Genomic DNA, 20835 nt, shown 5'->3' on the forward strand with positions numbered 1-20835 from the left:
CAAGCTTGAACAACAAGGCAGGGAGTTCTCAGAGTAGAGATGTGGTGGTTGATTTAGAGCAGGATAGAGCTCTCAAGATGGAAACTCAACCAATATCTCAATTTCAGGTTAAGCTAGTTGGCGGTTGGGTTGACCAGCAGGAGGATGATGATGATGAGGACCATAGCCTAGGGCGAGTGGAGGCAACCACTTAGTTAAAGAATCCTAGTATAGGGAGAGTTTGAGCCAAGTGGGTAGAGGATTTGGTTAAGGGAGATCAAAAGAGAGTTGAATCTTCCATTGTCACTTCCATCTAGAAGAAGCAGACGCCTAGGTACACAGGGTACATGGCACTTATGACCATAGTATTACAAACCGGACGATCTAAACCAACAAGCAGTCAGACGGGTCGGTTCACTGGCTAAACCATCTAAACTGCCCAAAAAACTCGGTCAAAACCCCTCTTCCGCCTTGTTTTTTAGAAAAACCGGGCCTTGCCGATCGATTTATGACGAAACCAACCGGTTTTCCCATAAACCGACCTGTTCCATCATATATCGATCGGCAAGGCCCGATTTTTCTAAAAAACAAGGCGGAAGAGGGGTTCTGACCGGGTTTTTTGGGCAGTTCAGATGGTTTAGGCAGTGAACCGACCAGTTTGACCGCTTTCCAGTTCAGATCGGCCAGTTTGTAATGCTATGGTCATAAGTGAAATGTACCCTATGTACCTGGATGTCTGCTTCTTTTAGATGGAAGTGACATTGCCAGTTTATTGCCATAGTACTCAAAAGAAAGGATTAGAGTGTTGAGTTCCATTTATGATGGTAGATGATACAAGTTATTACACTGGCAAAGAGAGGAGATCAATGTGATGTTGGAGAAACTGGCTGTGCCAATGAAAGTGTCATTTATTTGCCTCACCTGTATGTGTTCATGATGTAAAAGGAGTATTGCCATTGCTTTGTGGCTGTCCAACATTTTTTGGAGAACACTTATCCATATGATCAAAGATCCTTTGAGTGTGCAGTAATCATCACCTCACTATCAAGTTCATTTCTTAAATATGAGTCATTCTAGCCTCTAGGAGAAGGCAACAACTTCTATTATCTCAGAAATGAACTTTCTGTTGCAGGGAATTTCAACAAAACTTATCCCAAGGAAAACTTGAAGGCAACATAAATCCTATCCTTCTAGAGCTCGAAATGCCAAGTGCTCTTTTTTCCTTGCATGGTGTTTTTAATGGTTTAATAACTTTCACAATCCTAAAAGTCTTAAAATTCTTTGAGTTAGAATGAATTAAAGGATAAATTCTCCCATGTTGAAGTCGTGCAGCATAAATAATAAATGGTACATAGTAGAAATTAACATCCTCATGAGTCATCTAATTGATTTATGGGTTAGTATACATAATGCATAAAAGAGCATTAAACTGGCAATTGTTTCTTTTGAGTTCCATTTTGATGAAATCTGTTGTTGCTGTTGCTACATTGTTTTGAATAAGTCGAACTATTTAGTTTGGTAGAGCTGAATTATTGGACAAATTTTTCTTGATGGATTGATGATAATGATGGATTTCATATATTGTATAATAGGGCATTGCGATTCAAGGGTTTTGGACACTTGGATGTCTAGGGTTTGTAAACCCTAATAGGCAAAAAGAGCTACTGGATGTCTAGTTTTATTGCTATTGGTGCTACTAGTGTGGTTGTAGATGAGGTTGAGGTATCCTCAAACTCTGATCCAGATGATGTTTATGTAGCTCCTATTGATGATCCCTTGTCTAGTAGTTTGATCATGATGAGGAGTGATAATGTTGATCACTGATATGTAGATGTGTAGTCTTGTAGTAGGCCAATAGCCCCATAGCTTGTAGCATTGTTTTTGGACTTTATAGGCCATTTAGGGCATTATGTATTTTGTCGTTGATATGTATGCACTCGGTGCTATTTTGATATATTCACATTTACACGGTATATAGATGAGCAAACTTTGAATATTTTGTCTCTATTGGTATGGAATCATGGTTTTAAATATTAAAAATAGTTTTTTACATTAAAAAATAATTATTTCATGTATTTTTTGGAAAATTGGTTCATTGAGATCTAACCAGTCATGGTTTGATCAGTTCTGGTTTGAAAGTCGGTTTATTAGGTGGACTAGTCCAGTCACCGGTTCCGGTTTTTAATACTATGCTTATGACCAAAGTGGTGGACTCGTAGAGCATGATGGGAAACAACAGGTCTTCAAAGAAGGTTCTACAGAAGAAAGCAGGGGAGTCTTTTAGTTTAGAAGGAGCAACTGTAGCAACGAAGAACTTGGTAGTGTTGAAGACAGATCCAAGTGGACGAGGTTCTTCCAGAAACTCCTTCCTCGCTAAGAGGGAGTGTTGAAAATATTAGAGAGAAAAAGGTTCCTTGATTTGTGCCTTAATCATAGGAGCCTAAACGATGAACTCCTATAATTTAGGAATCAGTCCTTAAACATTAGGATGAGTTAGGATGCAGTTAACTAATGTGTTGAAATTGAAACTCAGTTCTTGATTTTCTAGTGTGAGTTGATTGAGGAAAAACACAAGTGATTGAGTTTCAAGTGGTTGACTTGAAATAGAACAAGCTGCATGAGCAGTTAACTCATGCTAACTCGATCAATCTCAAAATCATTCCTTAATTAGAAAACTCACTGATTTTAACCATTCAAATTGCCTTTAAAAGGAGAAACAGAGGCACACATTTAATCATTGTTTTGGTGAGCACGAGTTGGTGAGACCAAGCAATAGGAAGCACAAGTTTGTGCGTGGAGCTTGTGAGAGGAAGAGTGTGCAAGAGAAGCTTGTGCATAGGTTGGTAGGGGGCAGCAGAGAGCAGCAGTCTTGCAAAGGTTTTAATCTTAGATCAAGCAGGAAAGACAAGTGTGTCTTTCAGATTGAAACAGGTGTATTTTGTAAGAGATCAATTGCTCAGTTGGGTTCCCTATACAATTTTGTGTTTTTGAATTGTGTGATGGTGTTTTTATTTCTGTTCCTATTCTGCTGCATCTATTAGAGAAATTCTATGTTTATGTGAGAAGAAATTATATTTCAGATTGCTCATATTAGCAGATTAGAATTTCGTGGATTTTCTACTTAATCTTACAACCAACACATCCCTATCGCTTGCTCTAATATAACATAGCACATGTAAACATTGATCAAGGCATATCATAAGGCTTCAGTGTCACTACAGCGACATTCTCTCCACACTTTTCAGCTTCAACATCCATCATCTGTCCTTGCTGGACAGGCCCATCCTGAAGATGAGTGACTTGGCAAAAAATGTCTTCTTTGGTTCTACTCAAGGCTTCCATATACTGCCAAATTGAAACAGCCGTGCCTTTTTATTGATATAAGTCTCTACAAGCTGTTCAGGCAGGCATGCAAAATGGACTACTGGTATAGCCATCTGTACCCATCTGTAGCCTTATATTTAATGAAAGCCTTTGGCTTGTTTCACTTCCAGTATTTCCCAAGGCCTGGGCATGTAGCCCAACTTGATAGCTAGAGAATCAGGAATCAGATCCTTATTTTTTTGATTTTGTTTATAGAATTTTTAATTATTTCTGTTGTCACACCCGTTTTGCAATCCCCTGAAAATTTTGGGGAACGTTTAGCCATCCCAAAACCAGTACTCCTCTACACCCTGCCCCCTTGTTCTGGAAACTTGTGCAACAAAGTTGGCTTAGCTTTGTTGAAACATGTAACCAGGTTCGGTCTTCATAATGACATGTGTAATCACAATTTTATGTAATTAATGTAAAGAATAAAAATAAAATTATTTTATGCTTGAGACATGGGTTTCATGCTCAAGGAATTTTCTTTGATAGATGAAGCTCCCATTGTGAGTTATTAGGATTGGTCATTAAGTCATAAAGTCAATTGAGTCTTTGTCGTGTACAAGAGACCCTTCTTGGGCATGTTACATATGTATTTAAGTCATTGTAAGAGTCAAAAGGCCCTCCAAGACCAAGTCCAAGCACTTCTAGCAAGTCGGCCTTCAAATGAAGCAATAAGCCTACTCCAAGTTAACATGTCGGCCTACAAGAATGAGGAAGAAGTCTATATATAGAGCATTCAGTCTCATTCAAGCCACACCATCTCACACACAACAAGTTTGAGTACAAGGATGAAGAAGAAGCGTCTCATTCGAGCAAAAAAGTGAAGATCAGGGTCAAAGGAAGAACGAAATAATTGCAGGTCTGTTTTGGGTAATTCTGTTCACACGTGCGAGGAAAACTAGGGTTTCCTACCTGCTGCAAGTCCAAATCATAGTCATCTCAAGAGGGCTGAAACAAGGCAAGAAGAAGAGCTATATTCAAGGCCAAAGTCACAAAGAAGCCAGCCCTAGTCAAGCGAAGGAGAAGGAGGGCTTAAGTAGCCCTAATTCGGTCACACATGGGAAATTGCAGTCATCTACAGGTAGCCGAAAATTGCAGAGATAGAGGCCGAGAAATTCAGAACTTGAGTTGCAGGATTGAGGGTGAAGAAAGAAGGAGAAGTTGCAGCATCTTCAAGCAAGGGTTGACTTGGTCTTGGAACTCATCAATTGAAGATTCTATAAGAAGAAGAATTCAGTGGATTTTCGTCTAAAGTTTGGAGAGGTTTTGGCCTTGGCTAAAAGCCTACATCGTGTGTCCTTTGTCTCATTGTTCTTTATGATTTGATAGCTATTTGATGAAGAAGAATATTGCAAACATTGACATCGCGATAAGATCGGTAAGGGTCCGAAAAACCAAAAAATTGTAAAAATCGGGAAAATATTGGTAAAAATCGGCAAAATCAAGATACCATCAAAATATCGGTAAAAATCGCCAAACATCGGCTAGGGCAAAAAATCTTGATTTCGAGATAAAATCAGGATGTTATCAAGATGTTTGCAACACTAAGAAGAACACATAATAATAATCAAGAAAAGAAGAACCTAATTAAGAAAGGTAAAAAAGTTTTCACTAGTAGTTATCATTGTTAGAGAAATCTCCTTATCTCTCTGTCCTAGATTTCTCAACAAGCATTTTGTTGATGAAGCCAAGAGTTTGCCTCCTTTTAGCATTTTTACTTTTTTTTTTTTTTTTTTTTTCTGTTTTCGGTTGCTCAAAATGTGTTTGCTTTCATTTTCACATCTGAAGATGTTAGTCTCTTGATAACTTTGGAAAGTAAGGAATAAGTTCTAGAAAACACTTGTTTTGATTGGAAAGTGGTAATACCCAAGTTTCATCTGCTTTTAACTGTAGTATCCTGTACTGCATTCAGCCATAAGGTTGGAAGGGCTTGCATTTTTTAAATTGGTCAATTTATTTGAAGAGTTTTCAAATAGAACCTAAATTGTACTAGTAGTTAATTGGATCTATACCAATAACAGAGTTCTTGAATTAATGGTACAGAACTCCCGTGTCTGGTGTATGGTTTTGAATAATCAATGGACTTTAGGGGTGATACAATCAATACTCACTACACAATCTTTGGTCAACATTTCAAATGGCAAGGTAAGCTTTATTTCCTTCTGAAATAGTAAAAATGGAATGTTGGAATAAGTAATTTTTTTATTATCTTGGAAGTAGTTTGTGTTTGGTTAATGACTGTTTGGTAACACTGTGTGTAGATTGTTGAGGTGCCTGTTAGCAATTTGTTACCTGTGAATCCAGATATTCTTGAAGGAGTCGATGACCTTATTCAACTTAGTTATCTGAATGAACCTTCAATTCTTTATAACATTCAGAAAAGATATGCTCAAGATAAGATATATGTGAGTTATCCGTTTGTGAACTAGAACACTTCAATTTGCATTGCTTTTCATGAGCTATGCTGCACAAGTTGCTTTGTTGGCCCTTATTGCTGCTAGAAAATGTGCAGACTAAAGCAGGACCAGTCTTGGTTGTAATGAATCCATTTAAAGATATATCTCTTTATGGTAATGAGATCATCGAAGGGTACAAATGCAAAACTAAAAACATTCCACATATATACAAGATGGCAGATATTGCATTTGAAGCAATGAGAAATGGTGAGTGAATGCCAGTTTGCATTCAGACTTCACATTTGTGACAGAAATTTCAGGTTGTGTGAAGTATCTTCTGGCTAATAGTACTCTCGAATGAATTAAAATTGATAACTTAATCATCTTGTTAACTTGTATGTGAGCCAGGTGGATTATGAATTTACTGTGTTAAATACTAAGAGAGTACACATGATGTTTGAATTGCCTCTTATTGGTGTTTTGTTTCATTGTCTTGTGTAGAGGGAGCTAATCAGTCTATTATAATAAGGTGAGTTGCCAGCTTTGCTACTCCAAATATTTGAGTGCCAAACGAGTTACTATTATTTTTGTTTGGTATGTATTGATAAAATGAGAAGTTGAAACAGGTTTATCTTTCAATATCAACACGGGGAAATTTTTATTTCCTTGTTTTATTTATCCGTGTTTACATTTTGTATATTTCAACTATTTGACTGGTTTTTCTCTGCACATCTGAATTTTCTTGTGATGGGAATTAATACTACAATGTGGTAGCAATAATCTGGTTCTACCTATTTGGTCATCATGGGTGTTTTGCATGCACTATAGAGTATGGTATTAGGATATTCAGCTCTTGGGGATTGTTACAACAAAATCTAGACCCACAGAAAATATAAATTGCCAATCACCAAGGTGCTAGTTTTGTGCAACGTAGGAACGCTACCCATTGTCACCTTAGTATCTCTCTGTAACATTCCCTGCGTTGACCATTTCTTTTGTAAACATTTTAGATGATCGTGGTTCCAGCATGGGAAAAAGCACAGCTGATCGAAAACGCTGTTAAGCAGTTGATAATTGTTAATTAGAGTTTAGTCAAGCATGCTGGAGAAAGGGACAACTAACGGATCAGAGTCTGAGGGACGCTGCTTGTTTTGCTTGCACATCCTGAATAACCATACCTTGTCGAATTTAATGTCGGAACCAACCACAACTGAGAAAAGCCATCCCTGACAATTTTTTTTTAAAAGTCACAGAATTGGAGCTGAATTGGGGTGGTAGTGTTGCTGACAACATATTAAATAAGAACAAAGAGTGGTATGGGAGGACTGTCCTCATTCTCCCTACCCCAGATTGAGGAAACAAGCCATGGAGGAGAAGGCATCGAGGAGCCAAGGCGGTGTGCTCTCACAGCTATGCGAAGGTACATGGATGGATTTCTACATATATGCATGTCATTAGTGAAATTGGAGTTGGCTTGTTGGAATTAATTCAAGGGTGTATTTGGTTGTGATAACTACCTTGACTGTGTTTTGAAGCCACTAAGGCCTTTGTGTGAGACTGTGTTGCTGGTATGCTGTTCAAAGCATTGAATTTCAACCATAAAGTGCTTGCCTTAGGATGATGAACCACCTTGTGCTTGTAATTTTGGCTAATGAACCACTTAGTGTCTTCCTTTGGTTAACGAACCACTAAGTGCTTGCCTAACAGTTAGTTATGCCACGGGGTGCTTACAGTTAGATTGACGAACCACTTTGTGCTGCTAAGTGCTTGCTAACTGGATGATAAACCGCCCTCATAGTGGATTCAATCCTCAAAAGCGGAGCAACATGCCTATACCCTGAATTTGGGTGCTACCCTATGTTTAAATCTCAGAGAGTGAGTGAGTCACTAGGGTGCTTACTACTAGAGAGTAGTTGAGTGAGTCAGTAGGGTGCTTACTCTTGGCTCTCACCCCATAAATAATTGCTTTGATGATGAATGTAAATCCCTCCACAAATAACTCTGTCTCACCCTCACACATGATCCATTGTCCTCTCCTCACCTCAATAAAACATATTGTAACCTCCTTCATCATAAAAAATGAGTATTTCTCTCCTAAAGGCGACATGAACTTTGTGGCAAGTTTCGCCACTTTGCAAAAGCCTTTCCACAACTTTTTCCTTGATCATATACCATCTCGCTAACCTTGACCCCCACAAAATGTTCTCCCACACAACTTCCTCTATGATATTCCTGGACAACCTCCCATCCACATCTCATTTTTGAGCTAGAATTAAGAGAGTAATCATAGCTATTTGTACCAGTTGAGTAGCTGATTAGGAAGGGATTTAGGCTGAATTACTTAAGCATGGCGTCCAATCCCTTGATTCCTATATTGCTGATTTATTAAATCATGTCGTGTGTTCATGCTTCACCTCGTCTTGGGTAAAACACATTATTCATCTGATTCACAAATTAGGGAGCATCTCTAATCCAAACCACTATCGGATGATGATGGTAAGTCATACGTTCTCCAAGCTTTACTCCACGGTTTTAAATCAATGGCTTTCTAAGGAGCTAGATAACTGCCATTTCAGGGCTAGAGGACAAGCAAGTTTCTGCCCCAACTAGAGGATTGGTCACATCTCACACTTTGAGGCATTATTGAGGAGGCTTTCATCACTCTTGAAAGTTTACAATTGTTTTGTAGTCTTTCGAAAGGTGGCTGACATAGACTCAAGGGAGGCATTATTCTAGAGACTTTGCAACAATGGGATATATGAGTCTATATTGACAATCATCATGCAACTATATGAGTTAGTCTTGGGATGCCTTTGGATGGCACACAACCTTTTATACTTCATCATTAGTACCATTAGGGTAAAATAGGGGTGCCCTCTCTCATCATCCCTCTTTGGGATCTATATTAATGAGCCAAAATCCTTCCTTTATGAGCATATCTAGGAAGGTGGTGGTTGTCTTCTACATTAGGTGTTGATGTCCCTACTCCTGTTGGTTAATGACTTTGTCTTGTTGGCCTCTACTCTTGAGGGTTTACAGAGATAGATTGATGTACTGGCCAATTTTTGTGACCTTCGATAGTTGATGGCCAACTTGGGTAAAACTAAGGTTTTGATCTTCAATGCATCAAAGTGCTCTCTTACAAATTTACATTTCTACTATCTAGGGATAAAGATTGAGATCACCACAACTTACATTTACCTGGGAGTATAGTTCACGGGCCATGTTTTAGTTTGTGGAAAGCCCTTTAGCCTCAACTTAGTAAAGGTATTGTTCCCTAGTCCTCATTGAGAGACAATGCTTCCAGGGGTGGGTTTAGGACATCTTGATTCTCGACGAAGCTCTATCTCATGGAGGTGATTATCAGACCCATAGTCTCTATGGCTTTGAGATCTAGTGTTTGAGCTTGTTACAGTCATATTAGACTAGATTGGAGAGAGTGTAGAACTTGTTTCTTAGGCATATCATTTGATGTAAGCGTACGACTCCGTAGCCCTTCATTCAAGCAAATTTGGCATTTACCCTTTTCGTCTCGAGGTTTGTTTCTGCTTGTTTTCTTTCTTTCATAGAATCCAATCTCTCAGAGACTTTGCCATAGGGGGAGAGAGGTATCCCTACCTTGCACTTTGCTCCTTAGAGGCTCTCACCTTAGATCCTTCCCAAAGGCCAAGCATGAGGTTGGTACTCAGAGGCATCTTGGCTTTTTCAATACTTACTATTTCACCAAAGCGCCTTCCTCTGTTCTATTGAAATTTGGTATCGGAGGATAGGTGGTTCCCTTAGGCTTTGATCTTTGGCCTAGGGAAAAGTGTCCAAAAGAATTTAATTTTTCTCCTAAAGTGACTTTATAATTTTATAAAGTTAAATCTAATTTAAAAGTGACTTTAAGTGATAAAGTTACTAAGTCTAATTTTAAAAGTGACTTTTATAAAGTCAATGAAAAATTAGAAAGGAAAAGTGACTTTGGAAATAAATGACTAAGTGGGTCTTTATTAAAGTGGGGGTGAATTAAAAAATAGAAAGTGAGATTTAAATGAGCATTTAATCTCAGCCATTGATCTAAATCTATTTCAGCCATTGGATTTAGGGATCACCCAAAAGTCACTTAGGGTTGGATTAAGGGAGGAAAATGATGAAAAGATCATTCATTCTTTCATGAGCAGATTGGGAGAAGGAGAGCAAGAGAGCAAGGGAGATTTCTGGACAGAAAGGAGAAGAAGGTAGCAGCTTGGCACACATACCGAGGCAACACTTAAGCAAATCCATACAGCTGAAAAAACAAGCAGAAAAAGGCAGATTTTTGTCGAGCAAACAAAGAAAAATTGATTTTTGGGCATGAATTTCGAGGAGGCGATTTTCTGCACGGAAACCGAGGTATGTCCGTACGACCGCCCGTACAGTCTGTACATCCATACATCCGTACGGTCCGTACCGTTCGTACAGTAAATTTCCAGATTGTCTGTTGGCTGAAAAACAGATAAGTTTGCTTGCTGGAAAAATTTGTTTTGCTGAAATTTTTGCCGAAAATTTTCTCACTGTAAAAGGCATTTTCCAGAAATAAAGAAGAGCTCTCAAACTGGTTTTCCCCAAGAGTTGTAGGGGGGTTTTCCAGGGTCACATTGACCAAAAATCTCAGTGTTTAAATATGTTTTAATGGATGTTTATTACTGCTGATTTTTATTTCTGCAATTTCCAGCATTCTGTAAAATTTCCAGAATTTGTGTTTTCAGCAAATTTATTTTTTCCAGCTTGTTAAATGTATGGTTATGGGAATGGACATTTAACTATATGGGAGAAATAAGGAGAAACTGAAAACCGGGGTGGGAAAACAGAAATTTCTACATGTTCGAATTCTCTCGTGATGTGCTATACCTTCTCTTATTGATTAGATAGGTACTGAACTAGGCTATTTAAGGGGATATCTATAGATTGTACATTCAAATCACTTGGATCTCATCCTCGACTAGCTTGGGCTCAAACACGTCTTTCTACCTAGAGCTCTTTTTGGAGATGTGTGATGGCATGATCATCTGCCCCTGTATACACATATAGATTGGATGCACTCGCGCAAGGTCCCTTTGGGATAGCATGGCTCCCATCGACTTCATTTAGAGGTATATCATCATAAATCGTGATCAGATAGGATTTGCTTGGTGTGCCACCTTTAGGAGTTGGAGATAGAGATGCACCTCATAGCCAGATCACTAGCTCTATAGGGACTTAGGAGGTTTCCTCTCTACTTTATATTGGTACTAAGATTAGAGATGCTCAACTTTCTTCATCAGGGACATTTTTTAGCGACAAATTTAACTACTGCACACCATGCCCTGCGTTGGGACAATCAGACTGATTACCTCTTGCTTCCCTGTCGATCCATCAGATCAGAGCAACAAATGTTAGGCTAAGTTCCAAAGCACACTCAATGGTAGGATGGTGAGACCCCAAGTTTCTCCTCAACCTTGTTGAAGAATCTAGGGCAATTAGAGATATTAGGATTCTTCTAAACTTGATAACAATTTGTGAAGCACTTTTACAATTTTCTTGTTAGCTTGATCTTCTTCTCTTATTATTATTGTATGTGTTTACTTCATCAAACTGCTACCAAAACACAAGAAACAAGAACACAAGATATTGGTTCTTTGCCAAGGAAAAACCTCTCTCTTAGAGAGGAAAACCCTTTTGTAAATTTCTCTTATTGAAGCTTCTATTGATCAATGCCAAACCCTATGTTGATTTGGGATAGCATCGGATGTGCTCTAGGCCTCAAATTTTGCAGGGAGGCTTGGGTACATGCATTCCATAGAAGCTAGAAACCGTTTTGGGAAATTCCACCCAGAGACGATTTTATTAAAATAATTAATATTTTTAATGGGATTCCTAAATCTAAACTCAGGAAAATTAAAATATTAATGGGTATCAATCTAATTGTGGGTAAATCTTCTAGATAAAGAGGGAGATCAAGTCAAAATGATCTGAGGCTTTGATTAGGAGTTAATCTAGGTGGTTGGATGTCCAACAGAAAGATATAAGAAGGGGCTTGAGGGTCATTTGGAAAAGACACCAGAGGCAGATACTTAGTTACGCGAGGAAGATCGATTTTCTCACTGGTCGAAGTTCAGTAAGAGAAAATCGATTCAGAGGGACAGCTGCAGGTGAGACAGAGAGAGGGCATTGGCACAATCAAAGAGTGCAAGGCAGCAAGACATAGAGCAGGAACAAGGTGATGCAGAAAGAGGCAGTGCAGAGGAAGTTTGATGCAGAGCCTGCGTGGGCAGCTTGACGTTGAGCTTTGGAGTGTTGTTTGACGCAGAGAGGATCAGAAGGATTCCGGGGAAGAAGAAGTGCTTCATCTGGGCTAGAACTTGGTCAAGAAGTGTGTAAAATTTCTCATTCCTATTTTGCTGGCTGTAATTTTGTATAAGAGAATTTACTGATGAATAATAAAAACCCTCATCTGCTGCACTGGTTTTCCCACATTGGGTTTTTTCGGGGATGATTGTCAAAAAATAACTGTGTCATTGTGATTGTATTTGTGCCAATGTATTTCCTTACATTTACTTTTTTGCAATGTTTTAATTATGAAGGCTGCAATAGATTATATTTCGATATTTGCCGTGAGAATACTGTAGATAACTTATTTATGAGGTAATAAGTATAAGAAATAATATTAATCATTGCAGTAGATTTCTAGTTAGAAATTTTTTCACCCTAGACCCTTGACAAGAATATCCTCCAAGCACAAGTCACGTCCTTCCTTCTTCCGACGCTTCATTTCCTGACACTTCGTCCTCCTCCTTTCGGCACCTCGTTCTTCTTCTGGCAACTGGTGATAGCCCTTGTTATGCTAGCTCTAGAAGAGATACTTATCTTTGATCCTTAGTGAGGTCCTTCACCTATGAGGATACCTTCCTTCTCTTGTCCAACCGAGCTCCTTCTTGATGTGTAGTTGCAGACTTGATATGATAGCACTGCAGCCCTAGTTTCTTCGCACGTGTGAGGGGTTACCTTATGTATTTGTCTCCTTCCTTCTTTGCTTGAGAGAGTCTCTTCCTTTCTTTAGTGGGAGGCCTTATAGGCCTAAGTTTCTAGCCCAAACAATGAGAGATATGTGACTGTGATAGTGCTGTTGTAATGACTGCAGATAGCCCTCCTTTTCTCGCACGTGTGACTGTAGTTCACCCTTAGAACAGACTTCCAAGGCTCAATGTTTCTTCCTCTTTCTTCGCTACACTAGAGGCTTCTTTTCTTCGCTTTCCCTTCACCCTTAACTCGTCTTCCTTCTCACTGATTTCAGAGGTGATTGTGTCTTGTCGTTGGAGGAGTGGACAACCTCTATATATAGAGCCCTGTCCCTCCTTTAGGTCGAGTTGGAGACTTTAGGCCGACTTGTCTTTTCTTCTTCAGATTAGATTCTTTGGTGATGTCGTTGCATGGAGAAGACTTGTGACTTTGCTTGGAGGGATATCTTTGAATTTAATACATAAATGTACATGGTGTAACATGCCCTTAAGGGTCTTCCATATTTCTTTTGACTCTAACTTTCCTATAGCACTTTGACATGTGCTAGACCTATTTCAATGAGCAAGAAACTCATTGATATAAATAACAAAAATAATATTTCTTTTCTTGTATAAATACAAATATCAAAATTACATTTATGAAGACTGAACCTAGTTACACTTTCTTCAACAAGCCTCCCCCTCTAGGAGATCATCTGATATTATTGAGACGGGTTGAAATATGTCAGAATGTATAGCAGGCCGTGTGTTCTTTAAGCATTAGAGATATCAACTCCAGATGCCCTGCCCATTAGACTATCTCCTAAATCTTGAGGAGCTACTAGAGATCTATTTGGAATTTCCTTCTTGTTGGAAATTGGTAGCTTCGGTCGGTATTTTCATCAATAAAACCAAAAGAGAAAAATTGAATTTATATTTACCTCACAAGTGTTCAAGTCGGCCCCTCCAAGATCAAGTCTACTTGCCCAAGAGTCACACCCCTTCACATGGACGAATCACTATATACTGAGCCTATTCACTCTCCTCCAAGACATAATTCAGATCTCTTATTTGAGGCAAGGTAGCTCATCGATTTGAGGTAGATAGCTTGCATTTTTTGAGGCGTATTCTCTATGGAACAATGCGGATATGACACACACTATCTCTGTGAAACATGCAATCCTAAGGCACATTATCTTTGTGAATAGTTTGAGCTCTGAGGTGAGGAAAAGGTTGAAGTTAGATCCTCTTGGAGACCTATGGTAGACCTCATCATGGACATAATTGAAGGGATCTTTGTATTGGATATTGGAGGCTTGGCTTAACACATGTGGGAGGTCATATTGCTGGTTAACATTTGTCTATGTAATTTTGTCAAAGATATGCTATTTTTGATGTACAAATTGGATTGAATTGGACATTCTCTCATAAGGAAAGGTTGTTGGGATTTTCCGCTTGGAATGGGGTTTCCCCAAGGTAATTTTTGGTGTTGTTGAAATTTTTAAGTTTGACACGTCAGAAACTTATTGCATTATTTGGTTTATTTTACCTACTTGTTTATTCCTTAACAAGTTATTTATTCATATAAATACTGAAAATAAACACAAATGCGGCTTCAACTCATATACAAATCATCAACTGAAATAATAGAGAAACACATAAGGGACACCGTTATTTTTGGACAATCGTCCCTGGAAAAACCCAATGCGGGAACCGGTGCAATAGTTCTGAGGGTTTTATTATTATGCAGATTTCTTGAGTACAACTAGGGTGCCAAACTAGCTCAGCCAACAAAGATTTTTACCCGACAGTAATACCTCTTCTCGGAAGCAGATATTCAGCTTCTCAGCACTAGTCTGCCCCACGAAAATCCTTCCAATGCTTCTCCAAGGCTCTACGCCAACCCTATTAGCCACAACGTCACTCATGAACCCTCTGCGTCAGCTTTCTGGCTATTTGCGTCGGCTCTTTGGCCTTCTGCATCACCCACACATGCCCCTCAGCTTCTGCACAGTCACTAGTTCCCTCTGCGTGGCTCCTGCTGCCTTTGTGTAGCCTCTCTGTCACTGCGTTGACCCTCAGACACTATCTCTGCTTCTCTGCTATGTGCTCATTGCCCCTCGCTGCAACTTAGATCAATTGTTTGAATTTTCTCAGCAAACCTTGCTTCAGAAAATCGAACTGACTGATCAATCTTGGTGTATCTCCAATTGACCCTCAAGCCTCCTCTTATACTTTTCTTGTTGAGTCTTCAATGACCGAGATTAAGTCCCTAATCAACGACTAAGATTAGATTTGGCTTGATCCATGTCATTTAGAACCTTCTCACCCAGTTTAATATTAATACCCATTAATATTTTAATTTTCCTAAGTTTAGACTTAGGAACTTCATTAAAAATATTAATTATTTTAATATCTCTCTAACCGGGTGGAATTTCCTCAAACCATTTCTGGGTCTTGGAGATCTGATGTGCGCCTCTCCACCAATTTTCATGGCTAGAGCAGATCCGATGCTACCCCAAATCAACACTCCTTAGCGAGTAATGTGCTTTAGTAATGCTCCACCACTGAACATCACACTGATCATCCAACATCGGTACCTGTGCTGATGCTTGGCCTGTTGTTCAACATCCACTGCACTGTTGCTTCTTGTACTACTACCCATGGCTCTGCCACTGCCACTGCTACATCTGTACTGCAGCTTCCTCTCAACATGCTGCATCATGCTGCCCATAACACTACCACTGCTAACTGCTGCACTGCAACTCAATTACCGAGAAGTAAGTAATTGATCTACCCAAATACTGACATCCTTGTCAGTCCGGAAGCCTCATGATCCTGAAGCTACCTCTATTGCTATCTTGTGCACCCTCTGCTGCCTCTATGTTGCTGGAAATAGCTATGTCCCTCTCGTACTGCTGCAACCTCCACTGTGCATCTCACACTACTGCAAACACCTTTGTGCATCTCACATTGCTACAACCCCCACTGAGCTGATACAGACCCCAACACTCTAGCACTGCCTTGTCGCTTCATTGCATATTGCTTCTATCGACAACCGTCATCCTTTTATTGTTATTCGGGGCTCCCGTAGCCGGATATGATCCAAGAGTTTGGGTACCTCAAGGATCTTGCCCCTCATCTTCTGTAGTCCTCCTGACTACAGCTTGATGTCAGCGCACCTCTTCTCTAGAGGTGCATGAGCACTCATGGCACAATCGTCATCCGTTTCGACTTCTTTCTCCGCCTTAGCTGGAGCTGCCTTGGAGTCAGAAGCCTCTCCCTTATTCTTCTTCCTGGGACATTGAGTTGCATAATGATCCAACTCCCCACAATGGAAGCGCTTCACCTTGGAGATGTCCTTCTTCTTCCTCTTCCCCTATTGTCCAATAGATACCGAAGCTGCATCCTCTTCCTCCTCTTTATGATTCAACCTCCTTTGCTGCTACTTCCCGCTTTGGTCAATCGTCTGATCTCTTCTTGGCGAAGAAGAGTTGCCCACATCTCTTCCCATCCTGGAAGATCAGCTCTACCCAAAATGATTTGGACAAATATGTCCCAATCCTCGGAGACTGCATTCAGGGCGGTCCTCACCATGAACTCCTGATCCGATGTGGCTCCTATGGAAGTAAGTTGGTTCCGAATCTCTTGCAACTTGCTGAGTATAGATCTATCTGCCCCCCCCTACATCTGATACGACCACAGCTGATTCTCCAATAACATCTTCCTCTGCACAGAAGTGCCCTGATGCAATGTCGTCAAGGTATCCCACATCTCCTTTGCCGTGTTCTTCTCGGCAATATGCGGTACTACATGATCCTTGACCCCATCAAGGATTATGCACTTTGCCTTCGCCATTGCATCCTCATACCTTTCATTATCAACTGGGTCCATTGGGATAGCCACGGTTCTCAAGGCAAAGCCCTTGATGCGATGTCTATCCAAAACAGACAAGATCCTGATCTTCTAGATGACAAAGTTGGAGGCCTCGTCCAACTTGCCTTGATCACTCAGTCTGTTCATTACCATCTCTGCTCCTTTTCTGGACTCCCTCTAAGTCTCGACTTCCCTCTTGGAAGTTCTCTCCTAGACTCCCTCTGAGTCTCAATTTTCCTGCTGGAAATCTTCTCGCCAACTGTTGATCTGCTCCTCTCTGATCCTCTTTGCAACTGCAACTTGGATCTGGATTTCTTAGCTAGAAATACGTCAAGGCAGCGACTCCCTCTACTTTGGTTCTGTCCCATTAGGTATTGTTTTGCTTCGACAACAACAACAGCCCACCAACTTCCTAATCCACAATTTGCCCACAACTCCCTATGCCCCAACAACTGAAGGAACTGAGCCTTCTAGCTCTGCGCGATCCGGCAATGGCTGAATCACTCCTTTGGCCAACTGCTCAAGCCTACCTGATTGAGTAGGATGACGTGGCTCTTCGTGAGCCTCTTCTGCCTCTCTTTGCCTTTGCGCTGGCCTTCTCTCTGGCTCAAAATGATGACGCAGGCCCTCTGCGCCACTCCTTCTCTCCTGCTTTTTGCTTAGGAGCAACTCTGTCTCTCGGGACAACTGCTACTGATGCAAATACTTGTGATTATGTTGTTGCCTTCAGTCCTCCTATAATACGCAATGCTCTGATACCATGTTGAAATTTCTAAATGTTACCCATTAGAAATCCTTAGTGCATTATCTGGTTTATTTCACCTACTTGTTTATTCCTTAACAAGTTATTTATTCTTATGTTTTTAAAACCGGAACCGGTGACCGGACCGGTCCACCTAATGAACCGGTTTACCGACCGAAACCGGTCTAACCGGGACTGGTTTGGTCTAAACGAACCGGTTTTTAAAAAATACATTAAATAATTAATTTTTAATGAAACAAAACTATTTTTAAGATGTAAAACCATGATTCCAAGCCAATAGAGACAAAATATGCAAAGTTTGCTCATTTATATACCATGCAAAGGTGAATATATCAAAATGGCACCGAGTGCAATACATATCATCGACAAAATAGCAAAATACATAAGAAATGAGGCTCTAAATGGCCTATAAAGTCCAAAAACAATGCTGCAAGCTATGAGGCCATTGGCCTACTACAAGTCTACAGTGTACACATGATCAATCATCAAGTCCATCACCACTACTAAACACAGGATCATCATCAGGAGCTACATAGACATCATCTGGTTCAGAGTCTGAGGATGCCTCAGCCTGATCTGCAACATCAGTATCAATGCCACCAATGAAAATAGAAGTGGACCTAATGGAAGCACGAGTTTGTCGACCTGCACGACTAGTGCCTTCTATTGGTTCCTTGCCTTTCCTTGATGCCGCTACTGATCCTGGTTCTGATGCCGCCACATAATCTGCCTCATCCCCCGCTAAAGCCATGTCGATATCAAAATCAGCCTCAAACACAGGATCTTCAGTCTCCTCCACCCATTCTGATGTTGGATCAATGTCGTCCAACACAATGGGATCTAGATCAGGTGATTTGCTCATCATTTGGTTCCTCCTCAGTCGAAGGTTGTATTGCACAAAAACAAGATCATTTAACCGTTTTTGTTCCAAACGGTTTCTCTTCTTCGTGTGTATGCGCTCAAAAACAGACCAATTGCGCTCACAACCTGAAGCACTGCAAGTTTGACTGAGGACTCTAATTGCAAACCTTTGCAATTGAGGACACTGGCCACCAAATGACTCCCACCAATGTGCTGCAAAGAAAAAGACAATAATTAGTAACTTAGTTTATAATTTGAATTGTAAAGAACGTAAACAATTTTAACTTGAAATGAAAAACAAAATGGAAATTGGAATTGCTTACCTGGTTGGTCCACATCTCTTGCCATCTTTGCCAAGTTTTTGCCAAAAGTACCACTTGCCATATTGAAAATAGTAAGCTGTCTATGTATTTCCAACTGGTCTACATGGTTAGGGACCATGCGCTCCAAGCAATCAATCAATCCAGCTCTGACCTCCCCATCATGCTGATCTCCTAGCCGATTTTTATAGTGATACCTTGGGTTCAAAAAATACCTGGCTGCATGTATAGGACGATGGAGTTGATTGTTCCATCTGTTATCAATGATCTCCCATATACGGCCATATTTAGCTAACTTGTCCTTGTAAGCTGCCCGTATCTGCTCCTTTGCCTGATCCATAGCTTCATAAATGTAGCCCATGGCCAATCTTTCCCCATCCACCAACCTTAGCACCTTAACAAGGGGCTCGGTAATTTTCACAAGCTCTACAGACCTTTTCCAAAAATAAGTGTCAAACACTTTCTTTTTGGTGTCTTTTCCATCTGGTCTACGAGCCCACCGAGATTCAGACCATTCTTCAGAGGAAAACATTTTCTGCAAGTTTTTATGTTGACCATTGAGACATTGCAACGTGAGGAAGTGAGTTGCAAATCTCGTAATTGCAGGCCTAACAAGCTCTTTGCCTCCAGTGTGTTTCCTCATTAGGTTCAATACCCATGAGTGGTTGTAAATGTATTTTGTAATGCACTTGGCATGCTCTACAGTGTTTTTTACCCACTCCACTTTGCCTATATCCTCAAGCATGAGGTATATGCAATGTGCAGCACATGGAGTCCAAAATATGGTCTTATATTTGGCCTCAAGCATCTTTCCAGCAAGAACATAGTTTGAGGCATTATCAGTGATGACCTGCACAACATGCTACTCCCCAACTTCCTAAATAACGTTATCCAAAAGCTCAAATAGAAGGATTGCATCCTTTATCTTATCAGATGCATCAACTGATTTCAAAAACATGGTTCCTTGAGGGCAAGAAACAAGGAAATTAATGATAGTGCGGTTCTTTCCATCGGTCCATCCATCTGACATAATGGAACAACCTGTTTTGAGCCATGACTCTTTAAACTCAACCAAATACTCATCAATGGAAGATATCTCTTTTTGCAAAAGAGCTCCCCTCAAGTCATGCATACTAGGGCCTTTGAAGCCCTTTCCTGCAGCTATAACAGAGTCCCACATAGCTTGGTAATAAGGTGAGCGAGCAGCATTAAATGGGATATCTGAATCATACCACCATCTAGCAATGTATTGGTGAGAAGTTTCTTTGCATTGTTTTTTCCAATGTTGATCCAAAGTGGGTTGAGAACTTGGCTGGGAGGAAGTGGGATTAGATTTAGAAGAGGCAATGTTGGCAGAAGATGAGAAATAACTTTGGATGTTTGATCTCTTTGTTCCTTTTGATGATTGGCCAACTCCAACAGAAGGATGAACATAGTGAAAGGGGTCATTGGTGGAAGGGATAGAAGTGGAGTCTTGAATCTCATAATCATCATACCCACTCTCTTTCATGGCTTCTATTAATTCCCTCTTCCTTGCAATTTCATCTTGGATGGCCTTCTCCCTAGCCTTATCCTCATAAAATTTTTCAAGCTTGGCAATGTATTCTGCCCTAATAGGACCTAACAGTTCTTTTGGTGCATCACATGGCTTTACTTGGCCTCTTACCCCAGCCAAGTGTTGTTTCAACTTATGAATACCCCCACCTCCAATAGATTTATGGCATAATTTGCATATCATTTTTCCCTCAATTACATCACAATGAACCCATGCACTGTCCTTTCCTTTTGGAGCCATGTTTGCTTGAAATAATAACAATTTGCAAAGAAATCTGCCATTTAAAAAAAAATTGCAGCTAAGCAAAATGGAAAACCAAAGATAAATGTAGGAAAACAAATGCACATGCAAGGCTCAAGCTACAAAATTTGATAGCATATAGCTAGAGAGTTTATAGCACTAAGCATACATGATAGATCATAGAAGTGAGAAGTTTATAAGTATAACACATTAAAAAAAAATTCATGGACAACAGACTCAAATGAGGAATTATCAAGTGCAAATCCTTACCTGGAAATGCAAACTAGCTCCCTTAGCCTCCTCTTGAAGATGGCAACTCCACTGACAGCTACACACTATCTCCAAAATAGCTCCAACTCCAACTCCAAGATGACTACTTCAGCAAAAACTCCACACTCTCCAAGCTCACAAACAAACTCACAAACACTCACAAACACTCCAAATCAGTTGTGTGAGACAAATGAGAGTGAGAGGGGTC

The 20835-nt window shown here is 40.1% G+C and overlaps 1 protein-coding gene across 1 annotated transcript in view; it reads left to right on the plus strand.

Annotated features, from left to right (window-relative positions):
- Positions 1–20835, plus strand: part of LOC149264027 (myosin-1-like) — a 202120-nt gene that overhangs the window by 44795 nt on the left and 136490 nt on the right. The window contains exons 2-5 of the mRNA XM_089427361.1: positions 5392–5493; positions 5610–5753; positions 5861–6011; positions 6246–6273. Coding sequence (XP_089283487.1) covers positions 5392–5493; positions 5610–5753; positions 5861–6011; positions 6246–6273 — 425 coding nt within the window. The remainder of the gene's footprint in view (positions 1–5391; positions 5494–5609; positions 5754–5860; positions 6012–6245; positions 6274–20835) is intronic.

Source organism: Pinus tabuliformis, chromosome 6, assembly GCF_031772625.1.
Source record: "Pinus tabuliformis cultivar Carrire ecotype Pingquan chromosome 6, CPIR1, whole genome shotgun sequence".
Taxonomy (NCBI): domain Eukaryota; kingdom Viridiplantae; phylum Streptophyta; class Pinopsida; order Pinales; family Pinaceae; genus Pinus; species Pinus tabuliformis.